This window comes from Cornus florida, unplaced genomic scaffold, assembly GCF_030987335.1.
Source record: "Cornus florida cultivar Cherokee Brave unplaced genomic scaffold, ASM3098733v1 CherokeeBrave_3.0.0_Hap2_Chr01, whole genome shotgun sequence".
NCBI lineage: Eukaryota > Viridiplantae > Streptophyta > Magnoliopsida > Cornales > Cornaceae > Cornus > Cornus florida.
Window position 1 is genome coordinate 48,364,461 of NW_026775571.1, and position 22,928 is coordinate 48,387,388.

The 22,928-nt window shown below is 34.9% G+C and overlaps 1 protein-coding gene across 1 annotated transcript; it reads left to right on the top strand.

Moving 5' to 3' along the window:
- Positions 1-2,960: 2,960 nt before the first annotated feature.
- On the top strand, positions 2,961-3,509 carry LOC132271722 (F-box/kelch-repeat protein At3g23880-like). The gene has a single exon (XM_059773186.1). It carries the CDS (start codon positions 2,961-2,963, stop codon positions 3,507-3,509), a length of 549 nt encoding a protein of 182 aa, XP_059629169.1.
- Positions 3,510-22,928: the final 19,419 nt, after the last annotated feature.

Here is a 22,928-nt window from a genome sequence, read left to right on the forward strand (position 1 = left end):
AAAAATTTTTTTGGGTGAAAAAAAAAAAAAAAAAAGCGACTTTTCACAAGGGGCAAAGTCTCTCATAGAATAGGCAAAAATTGTTGTGGAAAGTTACATTTCTAAGAGGGGCTATGTCCTTTGTAGAAAATTATACCTTCTACAATGGCCATTGCTAGTTGTCGAAGTATGAACTTCTACAATGGTCTAAACCGTTGTCGAAAGTTCCCTTTCCATAATGGGCCGGAGCCGTCGTAGAAGACCCTGAATCAACAACGACAGGGGATACCACAATGGGCCATGCCCATTGTAGAATAATTTTTCGCCCCTTGTTAAAAACCATTTTTTCTTGTAGTGAATTTAACGCAATTTGATTAAGAAATGACGGAGATATGACTATTTGAAGTTGGGTTAAGAAAGCTAGGGAGCAGATGACTTCAGCCGACTGAAACTAAAGGATCATTCAGCTGACAATGATGGTCAGCCAGCTAAAATGATGTTCCAACATCCAAACCAAAATTACACTGTCGGTGGGTTAGCTCATATCACCAGCTAGCTGGAACTCCCTAAGAGCTAAAAATGGGCCATTCTTGGGTGTTCAAGGCATCGGATACCCTCATGGCATCAATAATGACCTCAATTTGGTCTGAAACCTATCCCAAATGATCCAAAGACATACATGAGGTGAGATTGATTACCTAGCCCTGGCCTCAAATCCGACAATCATTTGGGCCTAGTAATCAATATTATATTTTTTTTTATAACCGGCACGCACTCCCTCTAGGTTAAGTTAGCACCGGACTCACGAAATCCGGTTCTTTTAAAAACTTTGTTTTACAACCTTTCTATTTTGACTCACTTGTCAAATCTTTTCAACCTTCCTATCATGTTATGTAGATGAACCAATGGAATCAATTTAACTTCAATTTTCATCTACATAAAAATGGCATGATCATGACATTTTTTCTATAAATCAAACACAAGCATACTTATCATTGAAGTTCCTTTATCACAACCATTCAAACATTTATAAGTTTAGAATTTTCACAAGTTAAGACTGTTATGCATCTCACTTAGCACATAAGGCACATTTTATAACACATACAAGCCTACTTTCACTACACCATTATTCAAGTAGCAACATTCTCACAATTTTGCATTCAACGTGAATTAAATGAAGGAACAAAGAGACATTTATCAATGAAAGACAAAGTTTGACGTAATAGGAACTCTTACCTCAAGAGAGCAATCCAAATAAGGCCTAGCTAGCCCAAAATTTTGAAATCTTCTTAGTGCCCTCAAGTGTGGTGTCAAATGAAAGTCCTCATCGAGTAGAACAAATATCCCTTGTTAAAGAGAGAAAGAGAATGTTAGGGAGAGAGAGGGGGTGGCCGAATGATGAAGAAGGAATGGGGTTGCATGGCAATATCTTCTAAATGAATGCATGGCCCTCCTTGTTTCAAGTGCCAAGTGATGGTTGGTTATACCTTTTGTCAAAGTTACTCAATTGCCCTTCTAAGTTAAGTCACATTTCCACAATGCCATCAAAATATCTACCTCATAAACAGAAATATACGCATGTATACATCATGCCAAATACCTTAATAAACATTAATAAAAAACTGGGAAAAGATTCCCAAGCACATAGTGGTTTCCGACCCCGAAAATTCCAAAAATGATCCCATAAATCCCAACACATATAGAATGATCAAAATGCATTTCTAAAACTCCCGAGCCTAAGAAAAAGTCCTAAACGACCCTCGTGGCCATGTAACATGTAAAACGAGGTACAAAAAAATAAACAAAAGAAAAATACCAAAAAATTCTGGATATAACAAGTTGCGGCGGGCGACGCAACGATGGAGGATGTTGGCAATATAGTGGAGCTTGGGGAAGGACATCCAGGTTGCGGTGGATTTGTGGTTGCAACATAGTGGAGAAAGGTGTCGAAGACGGGTTTGGGTAGTGGGGAGGTGGCGGAGGTGGCAGCGGTTGCAGCAGAGGGGACAATGTCCCTAGCTTGTGGTGATGAGAGTGAGAGTGAAGAACATGAAAAGAAAGGCGAAAACGAGAATCCATGTGTGGTGCCCACGTGCTGGTTGTTGATTGATTTTGGGGTTTGAACAGAAATTTTCTATTGGGTTTTGGTGGCCGCCACCGACATCAAGTAGTGGAGGATAAAGACCCCAAACACAACTTCAACCATTTGATTGAAGAAGAAGACTCAGGGTTATTTTTTTAATCTTATGACAATGATTATTAATTTTTTATTTAAAATTAAATCATAAGGATAATTTTGTCATTTCATACGTAAAAGGGGTAGCATGATAACATTTTTTATTTCAGGGGGAAATTTAATTTTGTGAATGATTTTTTGCACCAATTTAATAGTAGAGAGGGGTTTTGTGATTTTACCCTTTCTATAATAGAGGCAGTTCGACGAGCTACTAAGATAAATATAAATATATATATTGAAATTTATTAATTATATTCTAAATTTTAAATCAGTCTAACCAAACACTAGAATGATTATTATTGTTCCATTTTTACACTTTTTATATTTTCTACCAAATAATAAAATGAGAATGTTCATTCCCCCATTGCATTCCATTCCATGCCAAACGCAACATTTGTTCCGAGAGCAGCTAATATAAATATATATATATATATATATATATATTTTGGAATGGTAGTTGTTAATAAAGTTGTATATGCTTTGGTCTTTTCATGGTCTAAAGACAATGAAAGGCCTTTTAAAACGTGAAGGTAGGATATGTATGTAATTGCATTAACTTCAAACCAAAAAAAAAAAAAAAATAATGAAAGAATGAAAGAAGAAGTTCAAGGCAGGCCCAATCAAAATCTAATCAAGGGCCTCATATGCACTGTAATCTCAATGGGCTACGGGTAATCTCAATTAAACTATATAACACATATTTCCACCGAGTCTCACTGAATTAGGGTTTATATACACTATAGCTATGAAGAGAGAGAAAAGAGATGAGTCGGCGCCATTACCATCCCTTCCTTGTGATCTCATATTCAACATTCTGTTAGGGTTACCCGTCAAGTCTATTCTCCGATTCAAGTGTGTGTGCAAGTCATGGCTCACTTTGTTCACCGACCCTGACTCTGTGAAGAAACATCTCAGCCGATCCCAAACCTCCAAACTCATAGTTTCATGTCGGTCTTCCACTTCATGCCCTACACTCCTCGTAGTACCAACATGTGGTACTGATGGTGAGAATCGTGATCCAAGACCCATTCACCATATTGAAACCAGGGGTAGAAAGTTCAACATCTTGGGTTCCTGTGATGGCTTGGTATTATATGGAACTGGTCCTAATCCCGATAGGCGTTACTCCAACAGGCTTTACTTGCTGAATCCTTCGACGGGAAAACACTTGTCAATTGAAAATATTACAGACTCAGAGTCAAACTCAGACTCAGCCTCGTACGGATTTGGTTATGATGAATCTATTGATGATTTCAAAGTGGTGGCAATCTCCCCCTCATCCTATAAGCTATAATAGAGTATTCGGCAGCCCTATAACGAATGTATATACACTAAAAACAAATTATTGGAGAAGGATTCAAGACATCCCTCTCGGTATCCATTTGCCTTTGAAGGCATCAGGTATACTTCTACACGGAGTTCTTCATTGGTTACATATATATTACTTCAGGCGTCGGGTATACTTCAAGATCATTTGTTTTGATTTAGTTGAGGAGAAATTTCGATTCTTGCCTATACATGCAGGCATTCTAGGAGATGATCCACTAGATGCACGGTACTCAACGCTTGAAGTGCTCAGTGGATGTCTCTGTATTAGTTGCTTAAAATGGGAACGTGATTGTTTACCTTGTAGAAAGTTTTGGGTGAGGAAGGAATATGGCAAGGACGATTGGTCTAGCGTGACATGTGATAGCAATAAGTCACTGGATGATTTCTCAAACAGTGATAAAGAAGATCTATTTTCATTTGAAAAAAAGTGGTTGGTTGGGTACAATGTAGAAAAAGATTCATACTGCAGGTATCATGTGTTTGACTGTAACGCTGATACAATGTGGGAATTAGAGATTTACCTGGAGACCATTGTTTCTCTATATCAAGTACCATAGACTTTATAATGTACTAGCTAATAAGCTTATTCATTCTGGCATATTTTATATTTATCATTTGTTTATCTTTAAATTTTTTTTATTATCTATTATTGTTCAATGGCGTCCACTCTCAACATAATTCCTATGTCCGTCACCTGTTGAATAACCTATTAATCAATTGTTGCTGATGTTTTCTGGAATTGTTGCTCTGCGCCAATTCGTCATTTTTAGTTCTCGATTAGAGATTTAAATTAGCCAATTCGTCATCTTGTTTGTTTTTCAAGGATTAGGGTTACATATATTACACCACACACGTCTATATTCCTTTATTTGTTTTCCCCGAAACAGGCTCAAAATTTTAACTGCGAGGTTTGCGCAGTGCCGATACAATAATAGACAGATATATTTGTATAGTATTTGTTAGGGTTGAGATAGCTATGAAGAGAGATAAAAGAGATGAGTTGGCGCCACCATTACCATTCCTTCCCTATGGTCTGATATTCAACATACTCTCATGGTTACCTGTCAAGTCTATCTTACGATTCAAGTGTGTCTGCAAGTCATGGCTCACTTTGTTCACTGACCCTGACTTTGTGAAGAAACATCTGAGTCAATCCCAAAACCACAAACTCACAAACTCATTGTTTCATGTGAGTTTGACACTTTTTTTTTTCCGGTTATATGTGAGAATCATGATCCAAGACCCATTCACAATATTAATTCTAAAATCAGGGGTATAAAAGTCAACTTCTTAGGTTCCTGTGATGGCTTGGTATTATTTGGTTATGTTGCGTCTATGGATGATTAGAAAGTGGTGGCAATCTCGTCGTCCCGCAATGGAGTCTCAGATTTCAAGAATATAACTAGTGTGTATATACACTAAAAACAAATTCTTGGAGAAGGATTCAAGACCTTGAGGTTTTGCCTTTTGAGGGTTCAGGTATACTTCTACATGGAGTTCTTCATTGGTTAAGACCACATTGGAGCAATATCATTTGTTTTGATTTAGTTGAGGAGAAATTTCAATACATGCCTTTACCAGCTGATCTTCAAATAAATCCGCTATCAGGAACAATATCTTATTTTTTCCAAAGAGTTTTCGTTTTTTAGAGAGTTTTCGGTAGGACTGCAACTTGGGCGGGCTCAAGAGCGGATCCAAGAATTGTCAGTGGGGTGGGCTAAAATTAAACATAAATTTAATAATACAATTTCTTAAGCAAATTTTTTATAACATAATCTAGATAAATATTTGAATTCAAATATTACAAAATATCTTTCTAAGTTGTGCTCGATGAGTCTTTAAAGACTCAAATTCGTTGATAATAGACTCCAAGTCAATTTTTCAAATAAGGTCCCGTACAGTCGTGCAATCAGCAAGAAATTCATCTCCTATTGTGCTATTTTTTAACACATTTCATATTTGGTTTTTTTGGTTTTAAATATTGAATTATTGTAATTTTTGTTTGTGGCTTTATTTTATAAATCAATTTGAAATTCTAACACTTACCCATCTATATTTATTTGTAGTAAGTTAGTAACCTTTGATTTGTGAATTATTGGATTTTGATGTTCTCTTTTATACTAATACTCCTTGTCTACTAGAGATTAAAATCATCAAATTTTTGTAGTTTATAATGCCATAGATTTTTTTGTTTGTTTGTTGAATACTTTCTAGATAAACACAGGAGTTCTGTTTATTTTTCGAAAAATAGAGGTCTTCCGACATTAATTGTCGACTCATCCTACGAATACAACGTGGTTGGATTACATTGGAACTCTTAAAAAAATTCCCGTAAACATCTCTTTCTCTTCGACTCATTCCCAACCAAGTTATATTTGGAGGATTAGTCGGCAATTGAAGTCGGAAGATTTATCACTTCTCTTATTTTTCATAATGATTTGAAAGTGTTGAAATTATGAATTTATTTTATATATATAATTTCAGAACTGCCTCTACAACAATTTTATCTCAGAATACGTTTTACTTCATATCCTAATACTCATCATTGATAGGGCTTGTTAAACTTGGGCCTCTTTATTTTAGTATCATGGCTTAGTTGACTTGGGCTTATTTAGGTGGGCTAATCTTAATAATAATTTTTTGTTTTTGGGCTGGACTAAAAATACCCATAGTAATATAAAAAAATATATTTTGGGGTGGGCTGGAGCCCAGCCCAGCCCTACGCTGGATCCGCCAGTGGGTGGGCTAACTCAGCCCAATCTAAGCCCAATCCCGAAATTTTGAAATTTGGACTTTAAATTCACAAATCGGGCTCATATTCGGGTTGGGTTTTGTCAAAACCCAGACATATTCGGGTTGGGCTCGGGCTCAACCTGAAACCCAAAATTTTTTTTTCTCCTTTCTCTCTCCACCGTCCCCTCTGTTGCCGTTGCCGCCGCCGCCCCTCTTGCAGACCATGATTAATTGATTTGTAAAACAAAAATTATAGTTTTACAGACCTTGATTAATTGATTTAGGAAAAAAAAAATTAAAACAAAACCTGCATACAATTTAGCAGTTGCATAGAGAGAGGGAAGCAAGCTTGAGAGTTGAGAGACAGCAGCTGAAGCTTGCGAATGGCAAACCCGAACTGGAACAGTGGGTGATGGAAACTGAAAGATCTGGGTTTTGATTTTTTGAACAATCTAAAATGATATGCCGATCTGGGTTTTGATTTTTTGAACAATGTGAAATGATATGCCGATATGGGTTTTGAACTTTTGATTCTTGCAGACAGATAGATAAAACTGAAATATATGGGTTTTGAAATTCTGATTCTTGTAAATTTTGTAGTTTGCAGTTGGAAAGAGAGAGAGAGTGAGAGAGAGGGCAAGTTAAGAGAGAACAGAGATGGAGGCATGGGGGAGGCGGAAATGATTTGCCCTAAAAATATTTTGTTTTTTTAATAATAATATAATCAAATATATATAATATATATAAAATAATATATTATATATATATATATAAATTTCCATAAAAAAAAAAAAATTTAAAAAACTCAATTCGTCAACCCAACCCAACCCGTCCGAAAATATTCGGTTCGGGTTACGACCATAACCCATGTTTAGTACAATTCGAGTTGCCCCAATCCAACCCGATTCGGGTTGAGGATGGGTTGGGACTGGGTTTGATTTGCCAGCCCAAGTTACAGCCCTAGTTTTCGGTGATGATCATACAAATAAATTAACGTGTGGAGGAGGATGTCTTTGTATTAGTTTCATAATTCAGGATCAAGATATTATGTTTTCCAGAGAGTTTTGGGTGATGAGGGAATATGGGAAGAGAGAGTCTTGGACTAATGTTTGGTCTACCGTACCATTTGATAGCATAAAGTCACTGAATTTCTCGAACACTGATAAAGAAGATCTATTTTTAGTTGACAAAAGGTGGTTGGTTGGGTACAATGTAGAAAAAGATTCATTCAGCAGGTATCGAGAGAACTATAACCGTACTACAAACATTGTAGCAGAGATTTACCTGGAGAGCATGGTTTCTCCATAAAAAGTACCATAGACTAACATTAATGTAGTAGATAGATATTGATTCTGGCATATATATATATATTTTATAATTTCACTGTGACGTACTCCAACCAATTTATTAGTTATTAATTTGAAGGCAGTAAAACCATTTGTAGTGTTTTTATATAAATCTTGGAATACATATTATTTTTATATATGCATTTGATATTGTTTATTTGTTTTTGTTAATGAAAGTAAAAATAAAAGGTGGTTAATTGTATAGGATTTTTGAGTGATCCTATTGAAATCCAGAGCCTAAATTTAAGAAACACTTTACTGATTGAGTATCCAAATGACAGGTCCTCTCTGTTTATTCTTCCTAAGAAGATCGTTGCTGCCATTAATCAAACATTGATCACAAGGTTGCTTCATATGGTGCAATTGGATACATACCTATCTTCTTAGATCTAGGTAAGAATTTTTGGTGTTGGAGATGCGCTTAAACTGAAATTCAAGCATATTATAAACTAAGGGCAAAATACCTCTTTATGGCTGTCTTAGCCAAGGATCATAGAGTAATTCATGATTCAGGGATTCCAGTGGAAGCCAAGGTAGCTGACATGGGAGTGGGAATGGCATGAGTCTCATGCTACTAATGTTAGGGAGACTGGTCTATTGACTCGTTAAATAAATTATCTCTTTTGCTAAGGCCAAAAAAAAAATTTGATTATTTTTATTGAATAAATTATCTCTTTTTGTTCATATGGTTTTTGTTCACACCAGTCGATGTACTTTTGCGGGCATGACAGAGTATTTGTAAAAATACTCAAAATATGAGTTGAACGCCAACCTATCCCTTTTTCGTTGATAGTTGACTTCGGCGAATGTGCGGGAGAAAGAATAGTAAGAACTCCCAGTTAGGTTCTTTTTCGGCCTAGTTTGCAAGGATTTTGTATAAAAATGTTAAAAGAATAAAAATGCAATATAAAGTAAAGAACTGGCTGGCTGAACTGAAATAAAAAATAAAGGAAATTAACCAAATTGAAATAGACCGAAAAGTAATGTTTGCAATGGAATGGACTGGCCAAATTAAAATGACTATAATCTGATCAAAGATTTGTCATTGAATCCGTTTGCATAAAACAATGATTAAATTTGTAAATAGCATAATTAAGCATTGCAAGAGAAGAGTAAGGGCCTGTTTGATTTCCCAATTCAGCGCTGAATACAGAAGACAGTAAGTGATTTTTAAAAATAAGCGTGTTTGATAAAATTTTAGGACACTGCTTATTATGGTAGTTACTGCTTAAAAGAGGCCAAAATTTTAAGCGTTGGAAATGTTGCTTATAGCTTATCGCATAACACGGTAAGTCGTTGGGTTTAAAAAATAAATTTCTAATGACTACTCTACCCTCATACAATCGCACTCTACCTAATATATTTTAAACTATTACCATTCATATTAATTCAATATATATAGAAAATAATTATTTATTCATATAAAAATTTTATTCAATTTCAAGTACTTTCTTTAATATTGCTAACACCATTTTTATACCCTACATAAATGTTATGTAATTATTTATATTGAAAACTCTTACCATTCATATTCATATTGATTCACGATATATAGAAAATAATTATATAACAAAATTCTATTCAATTTCACGTATTTTGTTTAATATTGTTAACACCACTTTTTATTAACCATTTTAAACATATTACATTGTAGATAAATATTATTTATGTGATGCTGCATACACACACACCCAAAGATTTATGGTACCTTATCATAATGTATGATATTGGTTTGCCGACTTTCAAAATGGTGGTCGTCCTAGAACAAAAGACGAGTTATTTAACCATGCACATGCCAAGCTAAGGAATGTGATTGAAGGAACATTTGCAGTATTAAAGGCCCGTTTTCCAATCTTGAAAAGGATGGCACCTTATACATTTGAAGTGCAAAGGAATAAGTATCAAATATTAAGGGCAAAAATGTAATATGTACAACTTTCAGATTTCAGCTTTTGTATATAACAAACAATCTTAATGAATTCAGTGCTTAAAATTAAAACGTTATCAAACAGGTTTTCAAATTAATAAGCTATACATTCAGTGCTTAAAGTTTCAGCGCTTAAAATTCAGTACTTGAAATTTTCAGTGCTTAATTTTCGGTTTTATCAAACAGCACCTAAGTTATTGAAACTTAATTTCTTTGAATGAAATTTGCCATTTGGACAAAAGATTTGAAGATAAAATGATGTTGAGTCATTTGACGAATTTTTGATTTATGTTGTTTTGTGGGTGGTGCTGGACAAATTGAGATGATGTAACAATACTTCTATTTATAGAAGTCTTATCTAACTAAATTATCTTTATTTTTTTGCTAAAAAATCTCTTATGCCTTGATTCTTTCTCTTCGTAATTGTCAAAACCCATGAATATTTCTGCTTCCTTTCTCGTCTTTGAATTTCTCTGTGTTGAAAAGTTGCTAATTTTTTGCAACTTCTTTCCTAAAGCTCAACAGCCGTATCTTCCTTAAATGGCCCAATAGTTGTTTATCGCTTTCACATTTATTCATGATGCGGGTGCCCTTTGAATCTTTCCTTCTCTTCTCTAACTTTCATAGGGATTTAGTTGTTTTACCTTAGCCGAACCTGATAGTCTTTCTTCCCCGTGAATAACTCATTTGAATTTAGTCAAATATTATTGGGTATATCTCAGCGACAACCTTATTGATAAGGTGGTTGAGTATATCTTCCTAAATTCTCTCCTAATGTTTTTCTAGTGGTTGACTTTTCTTAAAACAAACTGAACACTTGTCAGCTCTTCACTGGTCCACGTCATCTCTGAGGTGGCTTTCAAGTTTTGGTGCCAACACTTCTGAAAATAAATTACCAAAAAAAAAAATTTACCTCTTTTGACTAAATAAAATACTTGAAAAAAAAGTTAACTTTATTGCAAAATAGGACCCAAAAAAAAGTCACTATTGAAAAAATTATTATTTTTGATTGCAAAACAAAAATTATTTGTATTGAATAAATTATCTTCTTTGAAAGGACCTCCATAAAATGGAAAAAAATAAATAAAAGAAGTAAAAAAGGTCAAAAAAAAAAAAAAAAAATTAAAAAAAGTTAAAAGTTGTTCAAAGGTTATTTATCACATTATAAAATAAGGAACGATATATTAATAGGTTTAGTGATCTTCTTATCATTTCTTTTAAAAGAAAAAGATAAGTGGAGTGAATTGGAGAAAAGAAAAAGATAAGTAGGGGAGAAACGTCCTAATTTTCTAGTTCAAAAATGGCTGCAAAGCTTCCGAGCATATCTTTATGGATTCCATAACTCGTCTAGATCTGATTTCTCAACTTAGTTTTGATATTAAATATTGCATAAGCGGAATTCCTTTTGTAAACTGGACTTGTATTATCACTGCATGAGTTTGTTATTTTGCACAAGTAGCATTTAGTCTGAGGCCATAAAAGCGGACTATTCACGTACCTAATGATTTTGTTGTGTCCAATTGTATAGTTGAACTCTATTCTAGGAACAAAATATTGGAGAAGAACATTATAATTATAAAATAAAATGACATGAATTATACTCCTATGCATTACAACTATAAAATAAAATCCTAAAAAATTAGCTACTAAATATAGTAATAAGACCAATCAGAAAACAAGAGGGACCACCTAAAATCAAAACAATCTAAATATGAAAGGGCATAATTTGTTAGTTCTAAAATAGCTAGAAGGCTTCCGAGCATATCTTGTGGATCCCATAATTCGTCTAGATTGAATGTCTCAGCTTAGTTTTGACGTTAAATATTGCACAAGTGGAATCCGTTTTGTAAACTAGACATTTTTTTTTTTGGTTAAAAGGTAAGCTAGTGTATAGATTGAAAAGAATGTACAAGGGGGCCCCAAAGAGGGGAGAAACACCATACAAACATAAGCCATCCCATAATGGCAATAAACCCAAAATAAAACCCCAAAGCTCAAATAGCTCAAAAGCATAACTATCAACATGGAACCTGAATTTATGTTTGATTAGCTTATTACTTCTATCCCAATCTGGGTGAGATTTTTTGGCATCCCCCTTCATTACTGGACTGGACCTGGGCTCAGTTTTGTTGCCAGTGCCATTGGCAAACCACTTTTTGCAAATGCTTTTATAGAAGACAGAACTAAAACCATATTTGCTCGGCTTTGTATTGAGATTGATAGCGTATCTTCAATATTGCCGTCCTATATGCACATCATGTCACTAATTTGGTCATAACATGTAGTCATTCCCTTGCTCCCATCCTCATAATTCACCATCATCCCCGCTCACAGATTGGAAAATTATGCCCTTCTCTAACCATTCCCATGTGAAACCAATACCTCACTCCCCCTACCAGCCCTCCACAGAAATTATCACCTCATCTACCACCACTCAAGAATGTTGTCACTCATTTTTCAGCAGTAATGACAAATTGGTCGTTGATTTCACTCCACTGGGACAACTCTCCACATATGAAGCCACATTTAAAGCTCCAGACCCAGAAAGTTCTCATGATCACAATAAATTCTCACTGCTCTCTAACTCTGAAAAGGAAATATCAGGCTCTGAATCTTCATCCACTTTTTCATTACCTAAGGATTTCGGTTCTAGCTCTCCCAAGCCACTCAAGCAGAGGAAAAAGAAGAAGAAATTCAAGGGGTAAGCTGCACATAACAGAGGGATTGTGTACTCCCATGTGGTAAGTGCCTTTTAGGTTCTTCAACTATTGGAGTTCATGTGATTGTTTCTTACCTATTGTCAAGGCAGTTTAGGATTCACTAGTTAGAGGTCACATAAAGTTCCAAGTCATAACCAAACTCAAGTCTCTAAAGTATCCTCTTAAACAACAGTTATCCAAACATTTTAGTGACAAATCAATAGAGGTTCAATTTGCCAAGTCAGGTAGCACATGATAGCATTCCTAATTATCTTGATCTAAGGTCACAAAAAAGAGAACTTCTCTCATCATACAAGCATCTTAAGGTGGCTAAAAAATTCACATTCAAATAGATGTCTAGGGTACAATGGCTCAAAGAAGGTGATTCAAATACTACTTTCTTCTTCAAAACCATGGCCTCAAGATAAAATAAGAACAAGATCAACAAACATGAGGTACTCAATTACTTCAAATCTTCACTTGGTATCCAATCCCACACCTATCCGGCACAAACTCTCTCTCTCTCTCTCTCTCTTTCTCTCTCCCTTTATAACTTAAACTATCAAACCTGATTTCATACCTGATCTGGTGGCAATCCCTTCAAATGAGGAAATTCTGCAATGCATGTTTTCACTGAGCAATGAAAAAGCACTGGGACCTGATGGATTTAATGCTCTTTTTTTTATAAAAAAGCTTAGCCCATTATTGGGCAAGACATCACAATAGCTATCAGAGAATTCTTTATCACTGGAAAACTACTAAATAAGGTCAACAACACCTATATATCCTTGGTTCCTAAAATCTATAACCCCTCTTTACTTAATGAGTTTAGACCCATTTCTTGATGCTTTACCATTTATAAATTTATCTCAAAATTAATAGCCAACAAACTCAAGCCTATACTACCTTCCATCATTTGCCCATCACAATCAGCCTTCATCCAAGGCAGACAAATTGAAGACAACATACTAATGGCTCAAAAACTCCTTAATAAATACCACAGACTCACAAGTTCCCTAAGATGCACAATGAAAATTGATCTGAGAAAAGATTTTGATATTATCTCATGGGATTTCTTACTGGACATTCTCTGGCTTTTGGGATTTCCTACTATTTTTGTCACATGTTCACTCATGTATCACATTTGTCTTTCATTATTTCTTTAAATGGGGGCATTTCATGGCTTCTTTAAGGGAGTTAAGGGGCTCAGGCAAGGTGATCCCCTATCACCATCTTTGTTTGTTATTATGTGCTATGCAGGTACTCTCCTCTATCCTATGCAAGATAACTACCTCAAATTCATTCAAGTTCCTTTGGAGATGTAAAGAATTGGCCTTACACATTTGATAATTGCAGATGATGTGATGTTATTTTTCCATGGTAGTGTACCTTCAGTCCAAACTCTTCTCAAGGCTACTAATATATTTCTCTCTAGTGTGACACCTCATACTGAGCATGCAATTCTTGAGCTTGCTAGATTTATAAATGGTAGTTTTCCAATAAGATACCTTGGTATACCTTTGATATTAACCATGCTGAAAGTTGAAGATTGCAAGCCACTCATTGATAAAATTTCAAGAAGGATTAGGCACTGGGCTAGTAAGTTGTTATCCTTTGCAGGAAGGTTATAAGTAATTAGGTTCATCCTCTACAATACACAAATCTATTGGAGTACTAAGTTCATTGTGACGACCCAAGTTTTGTAAACTCGGTGCGTTAGTGATGACCAAAAGATGACCCGATAATGGATCCGAAATGCGGAAGCGAAAGGTGAAACAACGGTCTCTAGAGATACAATGCGTCTCTAAGACACCAATGTGACCCTCAATGAGATCACGGAACCCAAAGAAAACAAATGCAGAAGTGTCGTTTCAAAAACGGACAAAAAGAACCTAGGGGCAAAATGGTTATTTTGTAAAAAGTGGATTCAGGTGCTATCGAGCACACCGCTGGAAAGACAATGACAAATTAGTCAAGTTCAAAAATTTTTTTACTCAATTTGGAGTCCGGACGGGGGAGAAAGGTCAAAAACAAAAATGATGTCGTGGCAGCCCAACGAAGACAACCCACCACTACTGCAACTGAGATAAAAAAAGGGCATCTAAACGGACTTTTTTAGAAAAACTTAAAGAAGAAACCCAGTTTCCTACCCCGATCACAAACGGAAACAAAAAAAAATGCATTGTAAAATGCCCAGAATGCCCCCAAGAAAATCAGGTCAAGAGGAAAAAAACTAATTCGAGCTACTGCCCAAGTTTTGGAAATAGGGCTTCGGGAGGTTTTTAAATTGCCTAAATTGAAAATGCAATCTTAAAATGCACCCACAGGACCTCCGGAAGTTTCGGATCGGTCGTGACGATTTTAAAAAAAAAGTCGATGAATAATACCAACTACATTTATACTAAAAATTTGCAAAACCTGGTAGCAAGGATTTTTCGGAAAAATATTGATTTTTGAGGGCCAAGATGATATTTTCTGGAAAAACACAAAGAAGAAACCCCCCTCAAAATTGAGTTTTCTACGTGACTCGTGAGGAAAAATGAAAAAAATACATTGAAAAATACCCGAAATTCCCCTGGAACAGAATAGGGTAAAACTCCCTAAAAATGCTACTTAGAGTTTTTGTTTCATCAAGGAAGGTATTATTTGCCAAAGTGAGCATGCAAGTGTATGTAATATAATAAAATAGATGTGCTACAATGGCCTATGGCCTCATTACAATACATTTACAACATTTGACATGTCAAACCTCAACGTTAGAAAAATTACATTTCATAGACAAATCATGAACATGCTAACACTTGCATGTGAACAAGAATGCTTCTAAAGAAGCTCAACTTAGCAAATCACCCAAGCAATTACAATCTCCAATCTTGTATCCTGTACCTGAAATATGTCCCAGTATCGTAGGGGTGAGTAACATAAAGCTACTCGTAGGAAATGAGCATGCATCGACCTAAAGTTTTACAAGTTGCATGATTTAGTTATTGTGGTTCATTCCACCTAACGTCTATGTCAAGGTGAGACTCAGGGAGCATCCTAGCTACCTAAGATCATTTTTAGCATCAATCACTTTATTCATGCAATTTTAACAACATAGGGTCATGCTTACACAAAGCAACAACATAGGAGCGTGCTTACACAAAGCAACAACATAGTGGTTCTCAAGGTTATCAACTTGAAGTCTAAAATGCAACATCAACTAAATATAATAATTTAGCATAATTAGAATATCTAATACCACACATCAAGACATAGATTCTATAGGTTATCAACTAGCAATCTAAAAGTGTGAAATCAACTAAATATATCAATTTAGTATGGATATACTTAACAACATCAAATCGCCAATTACCAAAACCACAAGTCACAATTAAACATTGGTTGTCAACTTGGAATTGAATGCGAAATCAAATAGTGGAAGACTTGGACATCACAGCTCGGATTTCTGCCAAGACAAGGTAAATTTGGAGCTACTAATCCCCAGGCAGCCTACCCAACGCGCGAACTTTATAGGGCTAATTTGGAGCTACTAACCCCTAGACAGCCTACCCAACACGCGAACTTTTGACTTAGAGGACTCTTATCCTCGTACTAGAGCCAAACCCTAGTCATCACAGCTTAACAATGTCCCAAGCAACTCCAAAATAAATAAGTTAACAACTTATATACGTATTAAACAGTACACGAAACTGCCTTCATGCACAAGTAGGTTGTAACCACACAACACATGCTCTAAATCCACAACAATTATAGGATGACAATGTCGAATCTTCAGAGCGCGATTCGTTACGCGCTATAATAACATCACATGTCGAATCTTCAGTGTGCGATTCGCTACACGCTATAACAATATAATCCAATATTGAAAATATAATTTATAAATCTATTACAAGTCTAAAATCATGCTTCAAACATACTATCAATGCCAATTTCAGGATTTAATCATTAAAGTAATATAAACGGAATTTAATCAAATAAACTAATTAAATTCCTTAACTTTCAAATCTCAATCAAATGGCCCCTAATTAATGCATTTTATACAATATAGCATAGTATATACATACATTCACTAAAATTTCAATTAGGCCAATGGCACAACAAGGTAGAATTTAATTATATCATGATAATTAAACTTCTAAATTTCAAAGCAACTTCAAATGGTCCCAATTTAATATATACTAGTACACAAGTCCTAGTCATCATGATTATCAAGTAAAAAACTTAATTGGGCCAAGGGAACCATTAAATAGATTTTAATTAATCATTTAATTTAAAATCTCTAGATTTTCATACTTGTCCAAATACTCTCAAATTAAAGTATGTTAACAAACATGCTAAGACTGAATTTAAAAGCATACTACAGGTTCATTTCATGAAAAGTATGGCCATGGGATTTAATCTTTCACCAAAGATAAATATTAAATAAAAAGTACAATTCTTATTCAATTAATCCCAATTTAATATATGTTAACAAACATATTAAAACATGATTTTCTAGCATGCCACAATTCCATTCTAAGTTATACACATCCTTGTGAATTAAATTTCATACAAATAAATAATTAATACTAATTTTCTAGAATTGATACAAGGCATGCAATTAAGTTGTATAATCATGCTAAACACTCAATACAACACACACAAAAGTTTAGAACATCCCCTACCTCAATTTGAGATGAAAATCTCAAAAGCCACCAAATGGAAACCGCTCCGAATCCGACAAAACTTCTAGGTTTTGTCGGGGACTACACCGTGCACATAACCCCCAAGGAAGCCCCAACAAAATCACAACTTGACTTCAAACCCAAACTCAAAGAATGGTCAGAAATGGGTTCTAATAAGGGTGAAAGAAGCGCGTAGTCAACACGAACACTAAACGCAAAGGCCCTTCTATGTTCTGACGAAGGAATGAAGCTCAAAAGAGGAGAGATAAGGTGGCAGCCTCCCTTGGGCTGCCATGGAAGCTTCAGGTCATGCAAGAGAGTGGGGAAGATGAAAAAATAAAATATCTCACCCCCCTTTTATAGAAATCTCAAAAAGTGCCCCGAACAGGCCCCGCCGGGTCTGAAAAAGTGAAATTTGAGCAGACACGCTCAAATGACAAAACTCTGTGAACAAAAAAGATTCAAAATGAGAAAATATGAATAACGGAAGAAACGGTGTCAAAAATTGAGTCCCGAGCAGAAAGTTATGCCCCAAACAAGTTTGGCTCTAACTAGGGCTAGAAACCCTGAAACTGGAAAACAATGACCAAAAGGAATTTCTAAGAGTACACGACTCAACATAAAGTGAAAATGAATCCCGTACGAAGATCCAGACTCAAAATAAGGCATTTAACAATAACTTTCATTAATTGCATAATGCCTCTCCAAAAAGTGAAAACTGCACTAATGGCCAAAATGAAAATATCTTCCAAAAATATTTTCTTAAAAACTCCTGAAATAAAATATCTTCAAAAGATATTTATAAAAAACATCCCAAGAAAAGAAAATAATTTCAAAGAACTTTGCATCCATGCATCTATGGACACCGGGAGCAACTAGAGTACTTTCTTGCAAAAGTAAAGATACGTATTTCGTAGAAACCACTCAAGATGGAGATACATGAAGTCAAAAACCAACTTCAAACACAAGAAGTGTGGTTATGCCAACAACGTGTCAAACGAGGAAAAGACAAAATAGGGAAAAGGACGAAAAGTGAATAGTGTCGAAAAAACGAAAAATGTGGAAACGACTCGGTCCTCAAAGGAAGTTGTCAATCCACAGAAAAGAGTCTCGAAAATCACTTTAGAGCACTCGAGACGATACTAAGCGAAGAGGAACTGAACTCAGAAGGGAAAGACAACGGAAAAAAAAAAAAAAAAAAAATCCGTGAAAATCCGGGTCATTACATTCATCCTCTCAATGAGTGTCATTAATGAACTCATATGTATCTTCAAAACATTCTTACACGGATAGGACCTGAACTTAAGAAACATGCTGCAAAAGTTGCATGGTCATCTATGTGTCTATCAAAGAGAGTTTGAGGGCTTGGACTACCTATACTTCACTATTAGAATAGAGCTGCAATTATGAAGTATCTATGAAGCATTCTAAAGGCTAAGGAGGGTATGTTATGAATCACTTAGGTCAACACATACTTACTGAAAAACAGGAACATATGGGTGGTTGGTACCCCTAGCCAATGTTGATGGGCTTAGAGAAAGTTACTACAACTCAAGCATGCTATTAGACCTCTTTTCAAACTAGAAATTGTTAGTGGAATGAATTCCAATTTTTGATTTGACAACTGGTGAAACCTTGTCCATTTGCACCTCAAGGTGTCAAGTCACAAGTTCAATTTATCAACATTTAACAACAATACTTCAGTACATTCATATGTCGATCTTCATGGTCATTCCCTTCTGTAATATCCCTAATTTTAAAAGGATAGTCTTGGTATTTATTTAATTATTTTATTTTTATTTTTAATTATTTAAGTGGTTAATTGGCTATTTGTTTAGGTGTTTAATTTAATTAGGGTTTAAATGTATTTTGTGTGCTTATTTGATTAATTTGAATTTAAATGATTTAACTGATTTGTTTGATGATGTGTATTGTGTGAACTTATTTGTTAGCTTCAAATGTTTTATTTTATTTTAAAGAATATGGATATAGATAGTAGTAATGGACTAACTAATTAGGTCGAATGGACTACTTGGTTAGGAGTCTTACTGGGTACGGATAATTACCCATGGATAGTTGTATGTGTGTGTGTGTGTGTATATATATATATACAAGGATAGTAATTTATTATTAATATTATTTTTTAACATTTATATTAGTATGAATAATATGGAATAATATGATATATATATTTATATAATAATATAAATATATAAGACTATATATACGTATAAATTTTAGTTACCTTTTTATATTTTTAGCTTTGCTTTTGTTTTTCCTTATAGTCAGACTTGTGCTAAAATTGGTATTAGGGTTAGAATATACTGCCTATATATATATAAGTATAGGTTTGTGAGAGGGGGCTATATTATATATTACGTGATATATATTAGAGAAGGAGAGATAACAAAGAGGGAAAAGAGCGAAAATAGAGAGAAAAATAGGAGGAGTTCGGCCAAGAGAAATAGGCTGAACCAAGGAGGAGGAAGGTTGGGATTGTTCGGGGGTTAGAATCAGAGTAGTAGGAGGCTTGACGGCAATCAAAGGTCGCCGAAAAATCTAGGAAGAAGAAAATTAAGTTTCAATCTAAAACTTGAGGCAAGTTCTTCTCTTACTTCTTCCCTTAGACTTTGTGTTTTATATAGGCCTAGGTTAATTCCAGAGTAATTAATTAGACTTTAAATTGATCTATTATACATGTTAATTTTGATTTAAAACAATGTTAGATGAATTTATTTGTAATTAATTGATCTTGCAATTTATGGCATGAATATTTGTTTTGATTGTTGTTAATGATGCATAATTGATTTATATAAATTACTGGGATGATTCGGGACATAGTTCAAACCATTAGGAACCTTAATGGTGGAGAATGGAGGGATTGGATGTCACCGGAGACGGAGAAGAAAGGTTGTAGTAGGTTGAGAGCCGGCTCCATTTTATTTTGGGCACGGTTCTCAGAGGAAAGAGCCAGCTCCATGGTGAAGAGAGCCGACTGCCTCAAGCCGAGAGCCAGATCCCTCTTGGGGAGAGCCGGCACCCTTGTGAGTAGAGCCTGCTCCCTAAAACGGAAAGCATGCTCCATTGCTGGTACTTTGAAATTTTGGAATTTTTGGCTACTGTTTTGAGGCTTAGGATATTCCAAGGCTGTGTAGGTTATTTTAGGTGTTTTAAATGACTACAATGAGCATGTTAGATACCTAGAATGTATAATCGATAATTATATGCTATGGATGAACAATATAGAATTTTAATTAAAAATATATGTTGTTAATGGATGGTTTAATTGCCTAGTATTATTCTAGCAATCTAAATGGATGTTATATGATTTTAATAATGCATGGATAGTATAATATGATCATGCTGTTATCTAATTTTTATTATGCTTACTTTTGGAATTAATAGATGTATTGTTTTATTTCTTTCATCAATTATTGAATTTTATGGATGTAATACACCAATATGGGGTGGTAACATTCTAGAGACGGATTAACTAAAAAGGTTAAGTCCTACCTATTCGAATTTATAAAGGAACGAATTAACTAGAAAGTTAAATCCTACTTATTTTTATGTCAGGCCACTAAAGTAATTGGATGACATACTGGATTTTATTTTATGCAGTAGATAGGATGGATTTTATATATATATATGGATATGTGCCATGATATAAGCTTAAGTCTCAGGATCATGGTTAGGGTGCGTATATTGCATGAGATGACTATTTGGATATAATGGATCGTTATATACCCTGGTAGGTCTAGGTATTCATGCTCACTATATGTGTTTTTTGCATGTTACCTACTATTCAGGTTGAGGTCGCCCTATAGCCAGTAGGACCCCTTTTAGTGTGTATTTATATATATATATATACGGACTATGTAGTTATTGTTGGATTGATTAGAATATATACGGGTCTCTGTATGGATTGTAGTAGAGTAGAACTTATTCATCGGTCTAACCCGCTATTATTTTTCAGGTGTTCTACAGTTCCAGTCTTAGAGCTTGTTCGTACTGAGCAGAGATAGTTATTCACTCTTCCGACTATATAGGACTCTTCTTCATGTTTTAGTGTTGGATTTGATTTCAGTTTAGTTATTTTTAGCTGGGATATTATTAGGGGTCCACTAGATGGATTCCCAAGTTGTAATGATATCAGAGGTTTCGGATTTTTCATTTGGAAGATTATTTAATTATTTGTTTAAGGATTTATTATTTAGTTTTCTTTCTACTTATTTATTTATTCTTATTTATTTTTGTACTCAATGTTTGTTTATTACTTAATTAATTGATATTCCCTTGGGTTCGAGCTTGGGCCTGATCAACTCATGTCTCGGAGTCAAGGGGCATCACACCTTCCACCATTACCAACATCATTCCACAACTCATAACAACTAATCTACTACTTTCCCCTAACACGCATATATATTCTTGATAAACTACTTTGGTACAAAATAGAGAAAATCAAGCATTACATATGGCGTTGTTGTCACAATAGTGTAGTTGCTCACAAAATCTTTATTGTAGATGGCACGCTCGTCGCGGTGCGACTAAATTTGAGTGCAAAATAGTGTGGCCAAGTTTTAAATTTATAATTGCCACTACTATCACTAACTAAAAATATAGCTAGGGTGAGTAGGGATCGTCCCAAGGGATTGTGGGTGCTCTCGCAATGGAAACAATGTATAGGGTTAGTAGGTCAAGTGATCAAAAGATGGTTGGTTTGGTTGATTAAACTACAATGCAATTATAATTAAAGCAAACAAAATATGGCAATATAGAAGATAAAAGATATAGAGGAGAGGACTTGGGGTACTAGAGCTCACCACTAAGCTTGACTTCACTAGACACTAGCAATTGTATATCAATGGGGAAATTGAATTATAACTTATGGATGTGTGTGACATTAATTGAAACTAAGCATGGATGGCAAATAAGTATAGATTGTTTAGCTAATTCAAATGGAAAGCACAACGTATCAAATGAGACCATAATCTATTTAATGAAACCACACTTTATGCACACATAACTATCTAGAAACATACACTCTTTGCATTCACAAGTACGGAACACCAAGGAACAAGAATAGATTGTCCACCTATCTAGGAATCTAAAGCAAGCAACTACACTACATTTACACTAAAGATATGAAAATTAAACTAAGTAAGCTAAAGGTGTGGCACAATCCATCAAGAAACAAGTGTGAACCATCAAATAAATTGCAAGAGTGTTCAATTAAGCACTTTGTTTTGATCATATCTAGATTAACTTCATCCATACACATAGACATGCATAAATTCCATTAAATCTAAAGAAAAGTACATAAATCATCCATTCTAGCATACATAGACATATGATTAGAAATAGATAATCAATTGAAAGCATTAATCCATACACATCAAGTAGGAACCACTAGATATATATACAAATCCAAGATCAAAACATTTATTACAAGTAAATCCCCAAAACTACATAAAACACTAGGTCTAGGAAGCAAACTTAGGGGCTACTCTAAGCCCAAGTAGATGTCTAACCACTCATTGAAGTAGACATCCAACCCTCATGGGCTATCTCCATGGTAGGCATGACCTCCTTCTTGATGGAAACCCTAGAAGAATGGAAGAACTCTCAAGAATGTGTAAAAGCTCTCTAGTCTCTTGCCTCCTCTCCAAGATAGATGATATGATATCTATTGTCTTATGAGATCTCCATATAATGTAAAAATGGCTCAAAATCCTTATATAGGAGGCTCAAATGTCACCCCCATGGTCTGGACTCGTGCACTATGGTTTTTGAATTGATTGCACCCTGAGCCAACTTTTAATGAGCTAGAACTTTATTTTTTTCGGACTTGAGGGGGTTCGATCAATCGAACCTGTGCTGAGATTGATTAAACTTGGCTGAGATCTATCAAACTTTGGCTGGATCGATCCTCTCATGGCAGCGCCTTTTTGGATAAAGATAAATTTGAGATATTTTGGAAAAGAGACAAAAGTGGTAGGTGGGGTGGTATAA